The sequence below is a fragment of the Rana temporaria genome, chromosome 2 (assembly GCF_905171775.1).
Source record: "Rana temporaria chromosome 2, aRanTem1.1, whole genome shotgun sequence".
NCBI classification, from domain to species: domain Eukaryota; kingdom Metazoa; phylum Chordata; class Amphibia; order Anura; family Ranidae; genus Rana; species Rana temporaria.
In genome coordinates this window covers 381,268,795-381,282,707 of record NC_053490.1, presented here as the reverse complement: position 1 = coordinate 381,282,707, position 13,913 = coordinate 381,268,795, and the positions used below count along the sequence as shown (strand labels likewise).

Sequence of the window (13,913 nt, the reverse complement as noted above, 5' to 3'; positions counted from 1 at the left end):
GAACCGCACTCCAAAATAGGGGGGATGTAGAGGTGTGTCACTGCTGGCTGACGCGTTTCGAGGTGTCAAGGACCTCTTCATTAGAGCTCAGCAGTCAAGTGCTCTGAAGAAGAGGTCCTTGACGCCTCGAAACGCGTCAGCCGGCAGTGACACACCTCTACATCCCCCCTATTTTGGAGTGCGGTTCGAGGGGTATCCACCACAACGTTGCTGATAAGCTTACCATTTCAGTTCTTTTGTGAGTAGTTTTCTACTATCATTTTATTTTATTAAACCTGTCAACGGTAACACACTAGGCTGGTGCGCCTTTCTTTCTTTGCTTTTTGTTTTCTACTAGGACATTCCCCGTCCACGAAGGGCAGCAAGGCTTTTTGTCACCGGTTTTTGACACTGTTGGTGTGTTCCATGTGGAATATTGAACAACTCTGGACAATCCACCCGTGCGCAGGAGCTTATTTTCATTTTGTTTATCACATAGTCCTATGGTTGTAGTTGTATTTAGCCCTTTACCCTTCTGATGTTGCCACCACATATACCAAAATGCATTCCATTATATTACTCTTTGACCTTTCCCACAATAGAATCTTAGAAGAAAAAAAAAAAAAAAAAAGGCATCAGTGTTTTCGGTTTCAAAATCACAAATTTACTTAAAGCAGAGGTCCACCGAAAAAAATAAATATATTTAAAGTCAGCAGCTACAAATACTGAAGCTGCTGACTTAATATATGGACACTTACTTGTCCAGGGCGCCTGTGATATCGGCAGCCGAAGTAGATCTGTCGTTCGGCTCTCGGGTGCTGCCGCTGCCATCTTCGCTAAGGGAATCAAGAAGGGAAGCCTTGCTGGTTCCCTACTGCGCAAGCGCGAGTCGCGCTGCGCATTTCCACGGGTCCCTGCTGTCTTCTGGGATCTGTGTGTCTCCAAGAAGACAGCGGGGGGCAGATGCCGGACATGACGTAGGTCAACGCGACCACCATGCGCGGTGATGTATGCCCAGAAGTGGGAGCAAATACCTGTATTACACAGGTATCTTCTCCATTCTCCCCCCTAAAAGGTGACAAATGTGACACCGGAGGGGGGGGGATTCCAAAAAGCGAAAGTTAGATTTTTGGGTGAAACTCCACTTTAAAATGTGCACAACACTGGCACACTATATATAAAAGCTTGTGTGTTGCTCCACCCTTTGAGAAAGTTATATGGGCGTGATGCAATGCTTTAGGGAGGCATAAATGATATCATTTTAGTCCCAGAAGTACGGTTTTGTCCAAAGCATGGTTGCCGAGTTCCATTGTTAAGTAAGAAGTATACACGCTTTTACCTGTAGTATATGTGGAGGAAACATCAGACACCAAGGAAAACAAGATAAGTCTGGAGGGTAAAGGGCAATATACGACTTCAGCAGACAGGCATAAAAGATCCATATGCCCTTTAACGGGGAAGGTGCATCCTAACTTAACATTTATAGGTCAAACGTCAAGATGCGTCTGGTGTGATTGGTGAAAGATTCACACGCATGGTATTGAAATTGTGGAGCACAAAGTAATGAATACAAAAGACTTTAAATTAGTGGGCTTTTTGGCTTTTATTCACAATTGCACAAGGTAGTGTCATACATGAATAGTGCATATGTTTGTTTTGTGTTTATTAGCACACAGATTGTGCCTGTAAAATTTATGATTCACATTGTATTTGGGATATGTCATTTTGGTATCTGCAGCACTGCAAATTATATACAGTGCTCTGAAAAAGTATTCATACCCCTTGACATTTTCCACATTTGGCCATGTTACAACCAAAAACGTAAATACATTTTAATGAGATTTGTATGTGATAGGCCAACATAAAGTGGCACATAATTGTGAAGTGGAAGGAAAATGATAAATGGTTTTCAAACCTTTTACAAATAAATACCTGAAAAGTGTGGCGTGCATTTGTATTCAGCCCCCTTTACTCTGATACACACAACTAAAATCTAGTGGAACCAATTGCCTTCAGAAGTCACCTAATTAGTAAATGGAGTCCACCTATGGGTAATTTAATCTCAGTATAAATACAGCTGTTCTGTAAAGTCCTCAGAGGTTTGTTAGAGAACCTTAGGTGAACAAACAGCATCATGAGAGCAAGGAACACTTCAGACAGGTTAGGGATAAAGTTGTGGAGACGTTTAAAGCAGGGTTAGGTTACAAAAAAATATCCCAAGTGTAACGGAAACCCCAAATGGGACAGGGGTTAAAGCTGTTTAAGATATTCCATTCCCGAGCTACAGCTCTTGACAGCTATCGACACTCCAACCCCAATAACGAGACACACAGATTTACATCACAACAGACGACATTAACACCTAACAGTATGTGTCCCCACATTATGAATGAATCACTCTTACAATTAACCCGTTGAGTTCAGAATCAACAACCTGTAAATAGTTCTTACAGATATCCTGGAATATATTGTGGATAATAATTACATAATAGTCCCATCTCAGGTAGTCCAAGATATATTCTGACTGTCCATTAGTTTCTGGCTCATGCTTTCTAAGAGCTTCTGGGTCCCACAGCCCTCCCGTTACACCAAGCTTTGAACATCTCATGGAGCACTGTTCAATCTATCATCTGAAAATGGAAAGAGTATGGTGCAACTGCAAACCTACCAAGACATGGGCGTCCACCTAAACTAACAGGCCGGGCAAGGAGAGCATTAATCAGAGAAGCAGCCAAGAGGTCAATGGTAACTCTGGTGGAGCTGCAGAGATCCACAGCTCAGGTGGGAGAATCAGTCCACAGGACAACTATTAGTCGTGCACTCCACAAATCTGGCCTTTATGGAAGAGTGGCAAAACGAAAGCCAATATTGAAAGGAAGCCATAAGAAGTCCCCTTAGCAGTTTGCGAGAAGCCATGTGGGGGACACAGCAAACATGTGGAAGAAGATGCTCTGGTCAGATGAGACCAAAATTGCATTTTTTGGATTAAAAGCAAAATGCTATGTGTGGTGGAAAACTAACACTGCACATAACCCTGAACATACCATTCCCACCGTGAAACATGGTGGTGGCAACATCATGTTGTGGGGATGCTTTTCGGCAGGCACAGGGAAGCTGGTCAGAGTTAATGGGAATATGGAATGAGCCAAATACAGGGCAATCTTAGAAGAAAACATGTTAAGAGCCTGCAAAAGACTTTAGACGGAGGTTCACCTTCCAGTAGAACAACGACCCTAAACATACAGCCAGAGCTACAATGGAATGGTTTAGATCAAAGCATATTCATGTTTAGAATCTGTGGCAAGACTTGAAAATTGCTGTTCACAGATGCTCTCCATTCAGTCTGACAGAGCTTGAGCTGATTTGGAAAGAAGAATGGGCAAAAACACCACTCTCTAGATGTGTAAAACTGGTAGAGACATACCCAAAAAGACTTGCAGCTGTATTGCAGGGAAAGGTGGTTCTACAAAGTATTGACTCAGGGGGGTTGAATACAAATGCACGCCATACTTTTCACATATTTGTTAAAAAAAATTAAAACCATTTATCATTTTCCTTCCACTTCACCGTTATGTGTCACTTTGTGTTGTTGGATCACATAAAATCCCAATAAAATAAATTTACGTTTTTGGTTGCAGCGTGAAAAAAAAAAATGGGGAAAATTTTAAGGGGTATGTATACTTTCAAGGCACTGTATTCTTTATTTGATTTAAGATAATAAACTTTGCAGTGAATTTTGGTCTTTGGCTTGTAGACAATGCAGGACAGCACTCACTGGAGCTGGGAGCAGAACACCTTCATAAGGTCAGTAGGGATTACTATGCTATTCTGTATTTTGATTTAGGTTCATAATTTTAAACCCCAGGGCAGTTGCATAGTACTACAAAAAACACCAAAATACAATCCAATTTACTTCCTGCTATATTGTAAAAACAAGGCACACACTGATTACAAATGTAGATGTGAATATATGTAGAAGCTGTGATTCAGTTTGACGTTGCCTCATGCAGAGTTTCAGAATAACTACATACTGTACTGGCTCTGTGCCCACTCACAACCTTCCAGTGTGGTGTGTAACGCGTTGGAGTCATTTATTTTAAATGGCACTCTAACACACCATTTGCAGTACATTGTATTGCACAGTAACTTACTACTGATCGTTGTGGTGCACTGCATTGCCAAAATTAGTGCATGTCCATTTTCTTGGGTGGTTTGGCATTCATTTAAACAGACGGTCTTAAATTTAATGTGCATTAATCTATGAAGGGATAACACAATGCCAAGGTAGGAATGAGCTCTCAACACAAAAATAGTTCACATAAAAGGCGATAATTGCCAGAAGTCCCAATTTAGACTATCAATCAGAAGAAGCCCTAGCTCAGGCAGGAACATAAAGCAATGTTTCCAAGCTTTGACTGCCACCAATGACATTATCTTCTTAGGGTTCCATGTTTCTTCCCACAACCACTCTCTAAATGGCTGCATAGTATGCATGTGCTATAGAAATATGGGGTATAAATATTGCCAACATAATAAATAAATAAATCAACTCACCCAAAACAGTGATGATCTTTTGGTCACTTTTCTGACCTAGGGCATTGGTCACTCTGCACACATATATCCCAGAAACATTGTGAGTAACAGGGTAGTTGAAAAATAGTGTATTATTGACAGACAACAAGCCTTCAGGCCAGACCCCATCTAACCTGTATTAAAAAAAAAAACAAAAAAAAAAAAAAACACATTATATAAAGACTTTGGCAAACATTTTAGTGGACGGTTCAAAATATCATTTAATACACTTAAAATCAAAATTATGCTGGTACAGTATGTGCAATGAATAAATAACTTAATGGAGTGGTCACTAATTCTGCTGTTTTAATCACATTAGAAAAAAAAATGTTCAGGAAAAAAAAAAAATTTATTTAAAGATGAAAGTAGCCCAGAGAACCAAGCCATCAGCGATGTTCAATGGCTCAGTTCTCAGTGCAGAGACGCCGGGGGACAGATGCTGCATCCACCTAGGCAAGTATAATATTGTAAAATAATGAACAAACCTTTACTCCTCCTTTAAGTGTTGAATATTTTAAAGGCTAAAGTTCAGTAGAAAAGTAATGTACCATGTTAGCCGTTGAATAATACAAAAGTATAGAATTGAAGGGATAACCTTTTTGGCTAACACAAGTTAATAAAAATGCAAGCTTCTGAGAGGACTTTGGTCCCTTCGTTAGGCTTTATACAATTGTCTAAAGAAGGGATCCAAGGCATCCTGAAAGCTTGCATCTTCAAAAAGTTATATTAGCCAATAAGAATTAAAGTTCAAAACCCAAGAACAAAGTTGTAAAACACTGCAGTGTACCAGTCCCTGGACATGGTGGCTGCATTAGTTCTATTTTTCAGGCCTTTTTCTTTACGTTGACTAGCCGATCCTGCTATTAACATACTACTTGAGCTAGGATTACAATTGCCAACTCACTAAACTGTATCTATAGAGGAGCAGCGCTGGTACACTAGGCGACTCTCCTGATCTGGATTACAAACAACTCTCCATCTCCATTTGTATTTGGCTCAAAAAAAGAAAACAAATGCATCCAACAACTGACAGACGGCAGTATAATAAAGCCCAATTTCAGGCACCAGAAAAAAAAATACCCTTGCAGTGGGGCATCTATACACTACAAGAGTTAAATGCTCATGCAACCTAGGTGTTGGAGAGTAAGATGTAATACCCATTTATTTTCTCGCTCCAGCAGCCTTTCTCCATACTGTGTGACTGGCCAACAGTCATTGGTTATTGTCATAATGTAAAATACAGAACCAATCGTTCTGCATTTGTATGCAAGTGTTGCCCAAAACCCAGAGCATTCAAGAGAAGAAAAAAGTACAGCCTTTTTTCTTTACCCCCTAGATTTAACAAGACATAATAAGATTTAACTAATAGCAACTACTACTGCTACTGCAATATGATCGCGGCTGTCCTCTGGGTCCTACTCTGAACAGCTGCCCTGCTGCATAGTAACTACAGGGGCTTGCTAACTTGGCATGGGCACCATTCACAGAATGTCCTGCATTTTTCTCATTTAATGCAGGACATTTTAGGATTGGATGAGATGATTGGGAGGGCAACATCATGTTTCTTCATCTTGTCCAAATAGCGAACCCCTTGCATTCCCTGAGAAAAATGTAAAGCTTTCTGCGAATGGCACATGCAGCAGGGCAGTGAATACTTCAGTATTAGGGGAAGTTTTTTTGTTGCAAAAGTTTATCTATGACAAGTCTACTGTAGTAATCATTATCTCCCTCTGTACCTGCCATCTTATTTCACTGTAACAAATCACCTTTTTCATTTTAGGATAAGTATTCTTTAGCCGTTAAATTTGTATTTCCATGTTGTGTTTGCATGTTATCATTTACTAGCTACCAGTATGTCAGCAAGCCTTAAAACAGAACTATACTCACCTTGGCTGCAGTGATGTGGTGTACCTGAACTCCCCGCTTGGCCACTGACATCCTAGGGTGGGCAGCCTCCGAGTGTCTTGACTGCCGCCCGCTACTGGCCAGGCGGGGATGACATCACTCCCACACATGCATTGAAGTTTGTACAAATTCGGCAATGCTGAATCTGAATAGTGAGCTGTGCTTACGCGGCTCACTGTACAAGGGCAGACAGTCAGGTAAGCAACTTTAATGCAGAAGAGACAAAGCATATCTCTTCAGAATTAAATGTTCTGCCTGTTTGCCATTTTCAATTATAACCTTAAAATTCTCCTGTAATGGAATCTATATAAAGTACATATCACTGTTTGGAACAGTCAGATTTAATCACTAAAGTTATTATGTGTTCGTAGCTTGCAGGTATAATTTTAACTGGTGAATGGAGGAGTTTGAAGACAAACAAGGAGAAAAGATTACCGTATATACTCCAGTATAAGCCGACTGAATATAAGCCGAAGAATCCCTTCAGTTCTCCCACATAGAGGAGTTTATCTCCCATGGTTGAGACCCAGGTTCTTTCATTCGATTACTAGGGTAGGACCCACTAATTCGGGGTACTTTGTCGCAGTAAGTGGGCTTAGCACTATATGACTATATAGTGTGACCAAACCCCCGTATTTTTGAATATGTTCAGGTGTCTTTAACTAGCCTTGCAGGATAAATGTCATTTTTGCATGTGTGCGCTATAATCTGTTTTGTACTGTATTTGGTCTTATAGCAGCACCAGCTTAGATGTATAGCATTTTTAGGGTGTGCCCACCAAGTATCTTTTTGAATATAAGCCGAGGCACCTAATTTTACCACAAAAAAATGGGAAAACGTATTGACTCGAGTATAAGCCTAGGGTGTCCATCTGCATGCCTCACTGTGCCCATGACTAGACTTACGTTTAACATGAGAGTATATAGAAGAGGTGCCTGGCTTTAAAAAATCATTGCTCCCCGGCCGTAGGACCCCTAGACAGAAAAATTTGCACACCTGTAGAGAAGAACTAGGGCTACATGTGTGCCAGGTTTCGGGTCTAGGGGACCTACGGCCAGCTGGTACTGGGTCCCCAAACTTACCAGAGAAATTACCGTTTAACATGGGAGTGTATGGAAGGGGTGCCCGACTGAAATATCGGTGCTCCCCGGCCGTAAGTCCCCCGGACAACAATCTTTGCACACTTATAGAGGAAGAGTGGGGCTATGTGTGTTTGGGGTCCAGGGGAGCTACTGGCTCTACAAATTCTGGGAGATCAGGCGCAAAAAGGTGACTCGAGTATAAGCCGAGGGGGGCATTTTCAGCACACAAAAAATGTGCTGAAAAACTCGGCTTATACTCGAGTATATACGGTAATATTTTATTAAAGTATGGGACAGATTAGAAACATTTACACATCATAACTCACTTGTCCTAAACAATGCCCCAAAGGCATATAGTATTCCAATAACTCATAAAAAAATAATAATCTTGGATTTTAATTTTGCCGAGCACACTCTAAGAAAGCATTCTCTTTAGCTGTGATATAATCATATTAGAGCCAATTTACTATTAAACTCAATTAACAATCTGTTCTGCAAATTTTATTTTTGACACAGTGTCATACTGTGGTCTGAAAAGAGAAGTCATCATAATGAAAAAATCAAATTTCCCCGTGTATAAAGCTAAAACAAATTATTGGATTCCCAATATAAAGTCAATCATCTGAAAGCTTTCCATCAAGCTGATAGCTGCTGAAATGCAACAAACTATAACAACAGGGTAAGCTATATTGTAGTGCTGGCCATACATGGTAACATTTCTCTCGGGCTGCCAGTGGACTCGAAAAAAAAGGGGTCACATTGTAAACCGAATGAATGGAGGAAGCGCCATTGTCGGCTACTGTATTCAACAGCTGTAGCTACCTGAACACTCAACACTGAACAATAATTTTCCACCCATCTCAGTTGATTTTTTAATTGACTTTTGATGAGCCTTGCTGTGTTGTGCTAATGCAGTTTACCTTGCTTGAGGTCCATGTTCTTAGGTGCTAATTCTTAACCACTCAAGTATTAGACTGCTTCATTCCCAGGCCATTTTTAGGCGCGGTTCACACTAGCGCGACTTTGAAGCAGACATCCCGGCTTGCATACGACTTTTTTAAAAGAAGTCAATGCAAGTCGTGTTAAATTCATCCCAAAGTAGTGCAGGAACCTTTTTCCAAGTCGAAACGCTGTTAATGGGGTGCAACTTGTCATGCTATGTGAACTGGGGCTTAAAGCGGTATTAACTACTTGCTTACTGGGCACTTAAACCCCCCTCCTGCCCAGACCAATTTTCAGCACTCTCACTCTTTGAATGACAATTGCGCGGTCATACAACACTGCACCCAAATAACATTTTTATAATTTTATTTTCCCACAAATGGCTTTCTTTTGGTGGTATTTGATCACCTCTGTGGTTTTTATTGTTTGTTTTAAAAAAAAAGTAAACTACAGATTTAAAAAAAACAAAAAAACAAACCGTTTTATATTTTGTTATAAAAAAAATTCAAACAGGTAATTTTTCTCCTTCATTGATGTACGCTGATGAGGCTGCACTGATGGGCACCGATAAGGCAGCACTGGTGGGCACTGAGAATTTGCACTAATAGGTGGCAGTGATGGGCACTGATGGGTGGCAGTGATGGGCACTGATCAGCAATGGTAGGTGAGACTGGTGGGCAGCACTGTTGAGGCACTGACTGGCACCACTGGTGGGCATTGATAGGTGGCACCGTTTTGCACTGGTGGTCACTGTGGGCACTGAGGCTGATGTGCCTCTTCCACTGGGGACCGATGTCCCTTACACAAAAGCTGGTGATCTGCTTTTTTTCTCCTCACGCTGTCAGCGCTAGGAGGAAAAACGATTACTGAGCTCTGTTTACATTACGTGATCAGCTGTCATTGGCTGACAGCTGATCACGTGGTAAGGGTCCGGGACCGGCCCCTTACTCGGATCTGTGATCACCTGGGTCTCAGTGACTCAGTGATCATAGCGCCCACCCTGCAGGGGGTGTGCAAAGGGGAGGACGTCTATTGATGGCCTCCTGGTAATTCAGGTCCACGCTGTAGCCGTCATTCGGCTATAGTGCGGATGCCTAGTGGCTAAACCCAAAACCGAAAATGTAATATATTGCAGCTTACCAAACATTTTGTGTGTGAGGTATGAATCATTTCCTGACAGAGACTACTTTCTTTCCTTGCCTACAACTGGGTATGAAATAGGGCACTTTTATTTCCACCTCAATATTCCCTCTCTCCTATGTACTCTGCATTTAATGAAAAATGAAGGAGCATGATAACATACTTAGAGTGAGGTGTGGCTAGCCTATGAGCTCTGACCCCTCAGTGACAAGTTCTCCTAAAATTCCTTACCCACAAATACTAACCTCTGTTCTTCCCCCCTGCAACTTTTGTCTGTTGGAGCCCTCAGAAATACTTTTGACCTGCACTCGGGTTATGTAGTGTTTACAGGAACAACCAGATGTGGGGAGAGGCCCAAGTGATCGGAGCTACAAACAGGGCTTGCGCTTGTTATAGTGAAGCCAGTGTATGATAAAAACGCAGCATGATCCAGGTGCAGGGCGGAATGCACAGTTAAAGGATAAGTCCACCTTAACACTAAAATCTCTATATCTACAGACATCCACGATCTAACACTAACGTATCTAGCCCTGTAAAGAAGAAATCAGTATACATACCTTTTTTTTAAGCCGATCTGACCCAATCCGACGCTGAGCTATCATCTGCAGCTTCGCTGTGGAGGCGGGTGCAGAGGACACAGCTGACGATGGAAGCCTCATAGTAAGTCTATGAGTGACGTCACTTCCTGTTCATTTTCCAGATGTTGATGGCCACGTCCTCTGCAGAGCTTCCGCCGCTGGAGACCGGACCAGATCGGCTTCCAAAAAGTCGGTATACCGATTTCTTCTTTATAGGGCTAGATAGGTTAGTGTTAGATTGTGGATGTTTTTGGGAAATGTGAGCATGATAACTTATGGATGTTTATCGCCTAAAAAGAAAAATAGTCTCCTAAATAACTTTTTTTACACAATTGGAGTGCTTTATCTCCCCTGATTTTATAAAATCCCTGACCATGGTGAGAGGAAGGAGCGATGTAACCTTGGATGATTAACCCCCTGGGTGACAGCGCTGATGGACCTGCTCTAGCAGGGGGTCAGTCGTGTCTGTTGAGTTCCCATATGTGGTGGTGGCTTATTGCTGAACACAGGAGCTCTTTTTGAAGAGCATTTTATGATCAATAGAATTTGTCACGGAGTACTTTTTTGGACAGTATTGCACAAGACAAAAACTGTGTTTGCAAGCAGCACTTGAAAGATGTTATTCATTAATGGACTTTCTCTTTAAAGTTGCACTATATATAGATTGTGCACTATATGGCACATTATAATTTTATAATTTAGTATAATTTATTAGAATTTGTGGTTGATGGATTATAGTTTTAATGACGCCAAAACGTTGATTCCTGTACAAAGCCTTGCAAAGTTATTTACAAATGGAATATATATATTTTTTTTTTTATTATTAAAAAAAGTAAAAAAAAAAAAAAAAAAAAAAGTAAAAAAAATAGCTAAAACACAATTTTTTTTTTTTTTTTACGTCCAAGGTTAATGCAACCCGTTTACTTTAGTGTCCGTGGCTTTGTTTTTTTTACAAAGCCACAGGGAGTGTGTGCAAATCCGACGAGCCGACTGTCCGATAAAAGCGATTTCGCACTGTGCAGCCGCCGCATGGCTTCCACACACCCTAGTAACTGCAGGTCCCCCCCTCGGAAACACGTGGGCATGCCCCCAACATGTTCCCTGGGCTCTGTGCACCTATTGGTACACCTAGGACCAGCATGGCAGATGCAACTGGGTAGAGGGGAGGGAGATCAGCAAATCCTTCTGACACTGACTAGAAGCAACATGTAACTGACCTGGAAGCAGCGTCACTTCCGGGCCAAGGTGTCACTATGCCCAGCAAGCACGGGGAAGAATCTATTGGAGGGTGACCTGCACTCCGCAAAATTTATTGGAGAGGAGGTGAGAAATCAGGGGGTCTTTTAGACCTTTCATGTCTCATCAAAGAGAGTCTGTCACCAAAAAATCGCATCACATCGGGGACTTTGTCCCCTGTGTAAAAAAATAAATGAAAAAAATGCACATATGAAAGTAATTACGCGTTGGGGGTGCCAACGCACACAACTGTTGACTGTGCTACAAATGTTACACATCACCAGAATGACAGCAACAATTCTAGGCACATTATTCACAGTTAAATCTAAACTGCTAATCTGTAGGGACTTTTAAAGCTTCCCTTAAAGCAGGGTTTCACCCAAAAAAATTTTTTAACATTAGATTGAGGCTAATTGTGGGAAGCACAATTGGGTGTTTTTTTTTTTTATCAATGCAGTACATACCGTTTTAGAGATCGATGTTCTCCGCGGTTTCTGGGTATGATCTTCGGGACTGGGCGTTCCTATTTGATTGACAGGCTTCCGACCGTCGCATACAGCGCGTCACGAGTTGCCGAAAGAAGCCGAACGTCGGTGCGGCTCTATACGGGGCCTGTGCACCGACGTTCGGCTACTTTCGGTGGCGCGCTGTATGCGACGGTCGGAAGGCTGTCAATCAAATAGGAAAGCCCAGTCCCGCAGACCATACCCGGAAGCCGCGGAGAACATCTATCTCTAAAACGGTATGTACTGCATTGATTTAAAAAAAAAAAAAAAAAAAAAACCCGATTGTGCTTCCCACAATTAGCCTCAATCTAATGTTAAAAATGTGTTTTTCGGATGAACCCCCACTTTAGGTTTTAACACGCTAGGTATCCATTTACTCGCACAACCTTATCTTTTACATTTTACCACAAAATTGGGTAATTCATTGCGTTTGTATGCCCTAAAATCAACTCTAGTGTATTGTTTACTAAAATTTTGCATTTCTCAAACCACTGCATGAATATTCTCTAGGGTGACTGCTTTCAGAAAATATATGCATTTTGGAAGGCTAAAATGATTTTCTAAACATGTAAACAAAAAGGACATGATATGTAGACTTTTAAGGAGCACTTCTTTGATCTGCAATATGAAAGGAACAAAAGGAAATACAATGTAATAATGTTACAGTGTATTCTCATCGAGAAATACAGTGCAACACTGTTAGACCCCTTTCACACTGTGGCGTTTTTCAGGAGCTTTAGCGTTAACAAAGCGCCTGTAAAGCACCTGAAAGAAGCTGCATCTGCAATCCCAATGTGAAAACCCGAGTGCTGTCACACTAAAGCGCCTGAAAAACAGCAGCCAGTTAGTTAATTTTTGAGCTACCTGGATTTTTTCTGGGCTTTTGAGCACTTTGCATTTAATTTATTGCCAAAACCCACCCCCCACCCCAAGAATTCTATATCATGTTGACCCTCATCTTCGGGTGTTAAAGAATAAATAAAATTACCTGGTCCATTTTATTTCTGTAGGCGGTGGATTTGCATCAGCATTACATTTCAGCTGGACATTTTTACGGCCAACGAACCAATTGCCATCATAACCTGTTACAGAAACTTCAGGAGCATCTAGAAAAAATAAATACATGCATCAGGCTTTTCTTAGGATTTTAGACACAGCAGGCAAGGGTTGAATCTGTAAAGTTTTAATTGCTGCCTTTGCTCAACCCTCTATACGTACTGGTGACTATTTTCACTCAGAGAAAGTGAGTGAAAGATTAAGATTTGAGAATTGTCTCCAGAACAAGAGAGAAGGCTCCGTTCACACTAATGCGTTTTTTGATGCATTTTGCAGAAATGCGGGGAATTTTTTTTAACATGGTTTTCTATGGAACATGTTCAGATCAATGCTTTTTTGTGCCTCTGCGTTTTTGGAAAGGGTCGGGGACTTTTTTTCCTGCAAAAAGCAGGGTTTTGCATGTAATAGAATTCAATGGACCCGCATCCAAAACGCAAGTACGGCGTTTTTGCGGGTTTTTTTTTAACCTGTTTATAGCTGGTTGTTAAAGGAAATGTAAAAAAATAAAAATTGCTGGCTAAAAACAACGCAAAACGCAAATCGTGGTAAAAACGCACGTAAAAAAACACAGCAAGCACCGCAAAAAGCAATGCAATGTGCATAGGTGTGAATCGAGCAAATCTTACAAAGGAGACATTTGTTTCAGGGACCTCCATTTAGGAGATTTTCTCTAACTTCCTGTTGCATCTCTGAAAGTAGAAGTGAAGGGAAATTTCCCCAATGGTACACAGACATGCAAAAAATAAAATAAAAAATAAATGTAAAATATCCCGTTGACCTAATTTTTTATTTTTTTTTCCAACCACTTCAGACTCAACCACAGCAAGAGACTTGCTCATGATTTCATTCATTCATTAGTATGGTCTCTTCTTCGGTTTTGCATCATTTGTGGTTTTCCAAAGGTTGTTTTTTTTTTA

The 13,913-nt window shown here is 41.1% G+C and overlaps 1 protein-coding gene across 3 annotated transcripts in view; it reads right to left on the bottom strand.

Annotated features, from left to right (window-relative positions):
- The window catches only part of NECTIN3 (nectin cell adhesion molecule 3), a 160,494-nt gene that overhangs the window by 58,259 nt on the left and 88,322 nt on the right, over positions 1 to 13,913 (bottom strand). For all 3 annotated transcript variants that reach the window (XM_040337860.1, XM_040337861.1, XM_040337859.1), the window contains exons 4-5: positions 12,929 to 13,046; positions 4,534 to 4,685 (exon numbers count right to left, since the gene is read on the bottom strand). In XM_040337860.1, the coding sequence (XP_040193794.1) occupies positions 4,534 to 4,685; positions 12,929 to 13,046 (270 nt within the window). The remainder of the gene's footprint in view (positions 1 to 4,533; positions 4,686 to 12,928; positions 13,047 to 13,913) is intronic.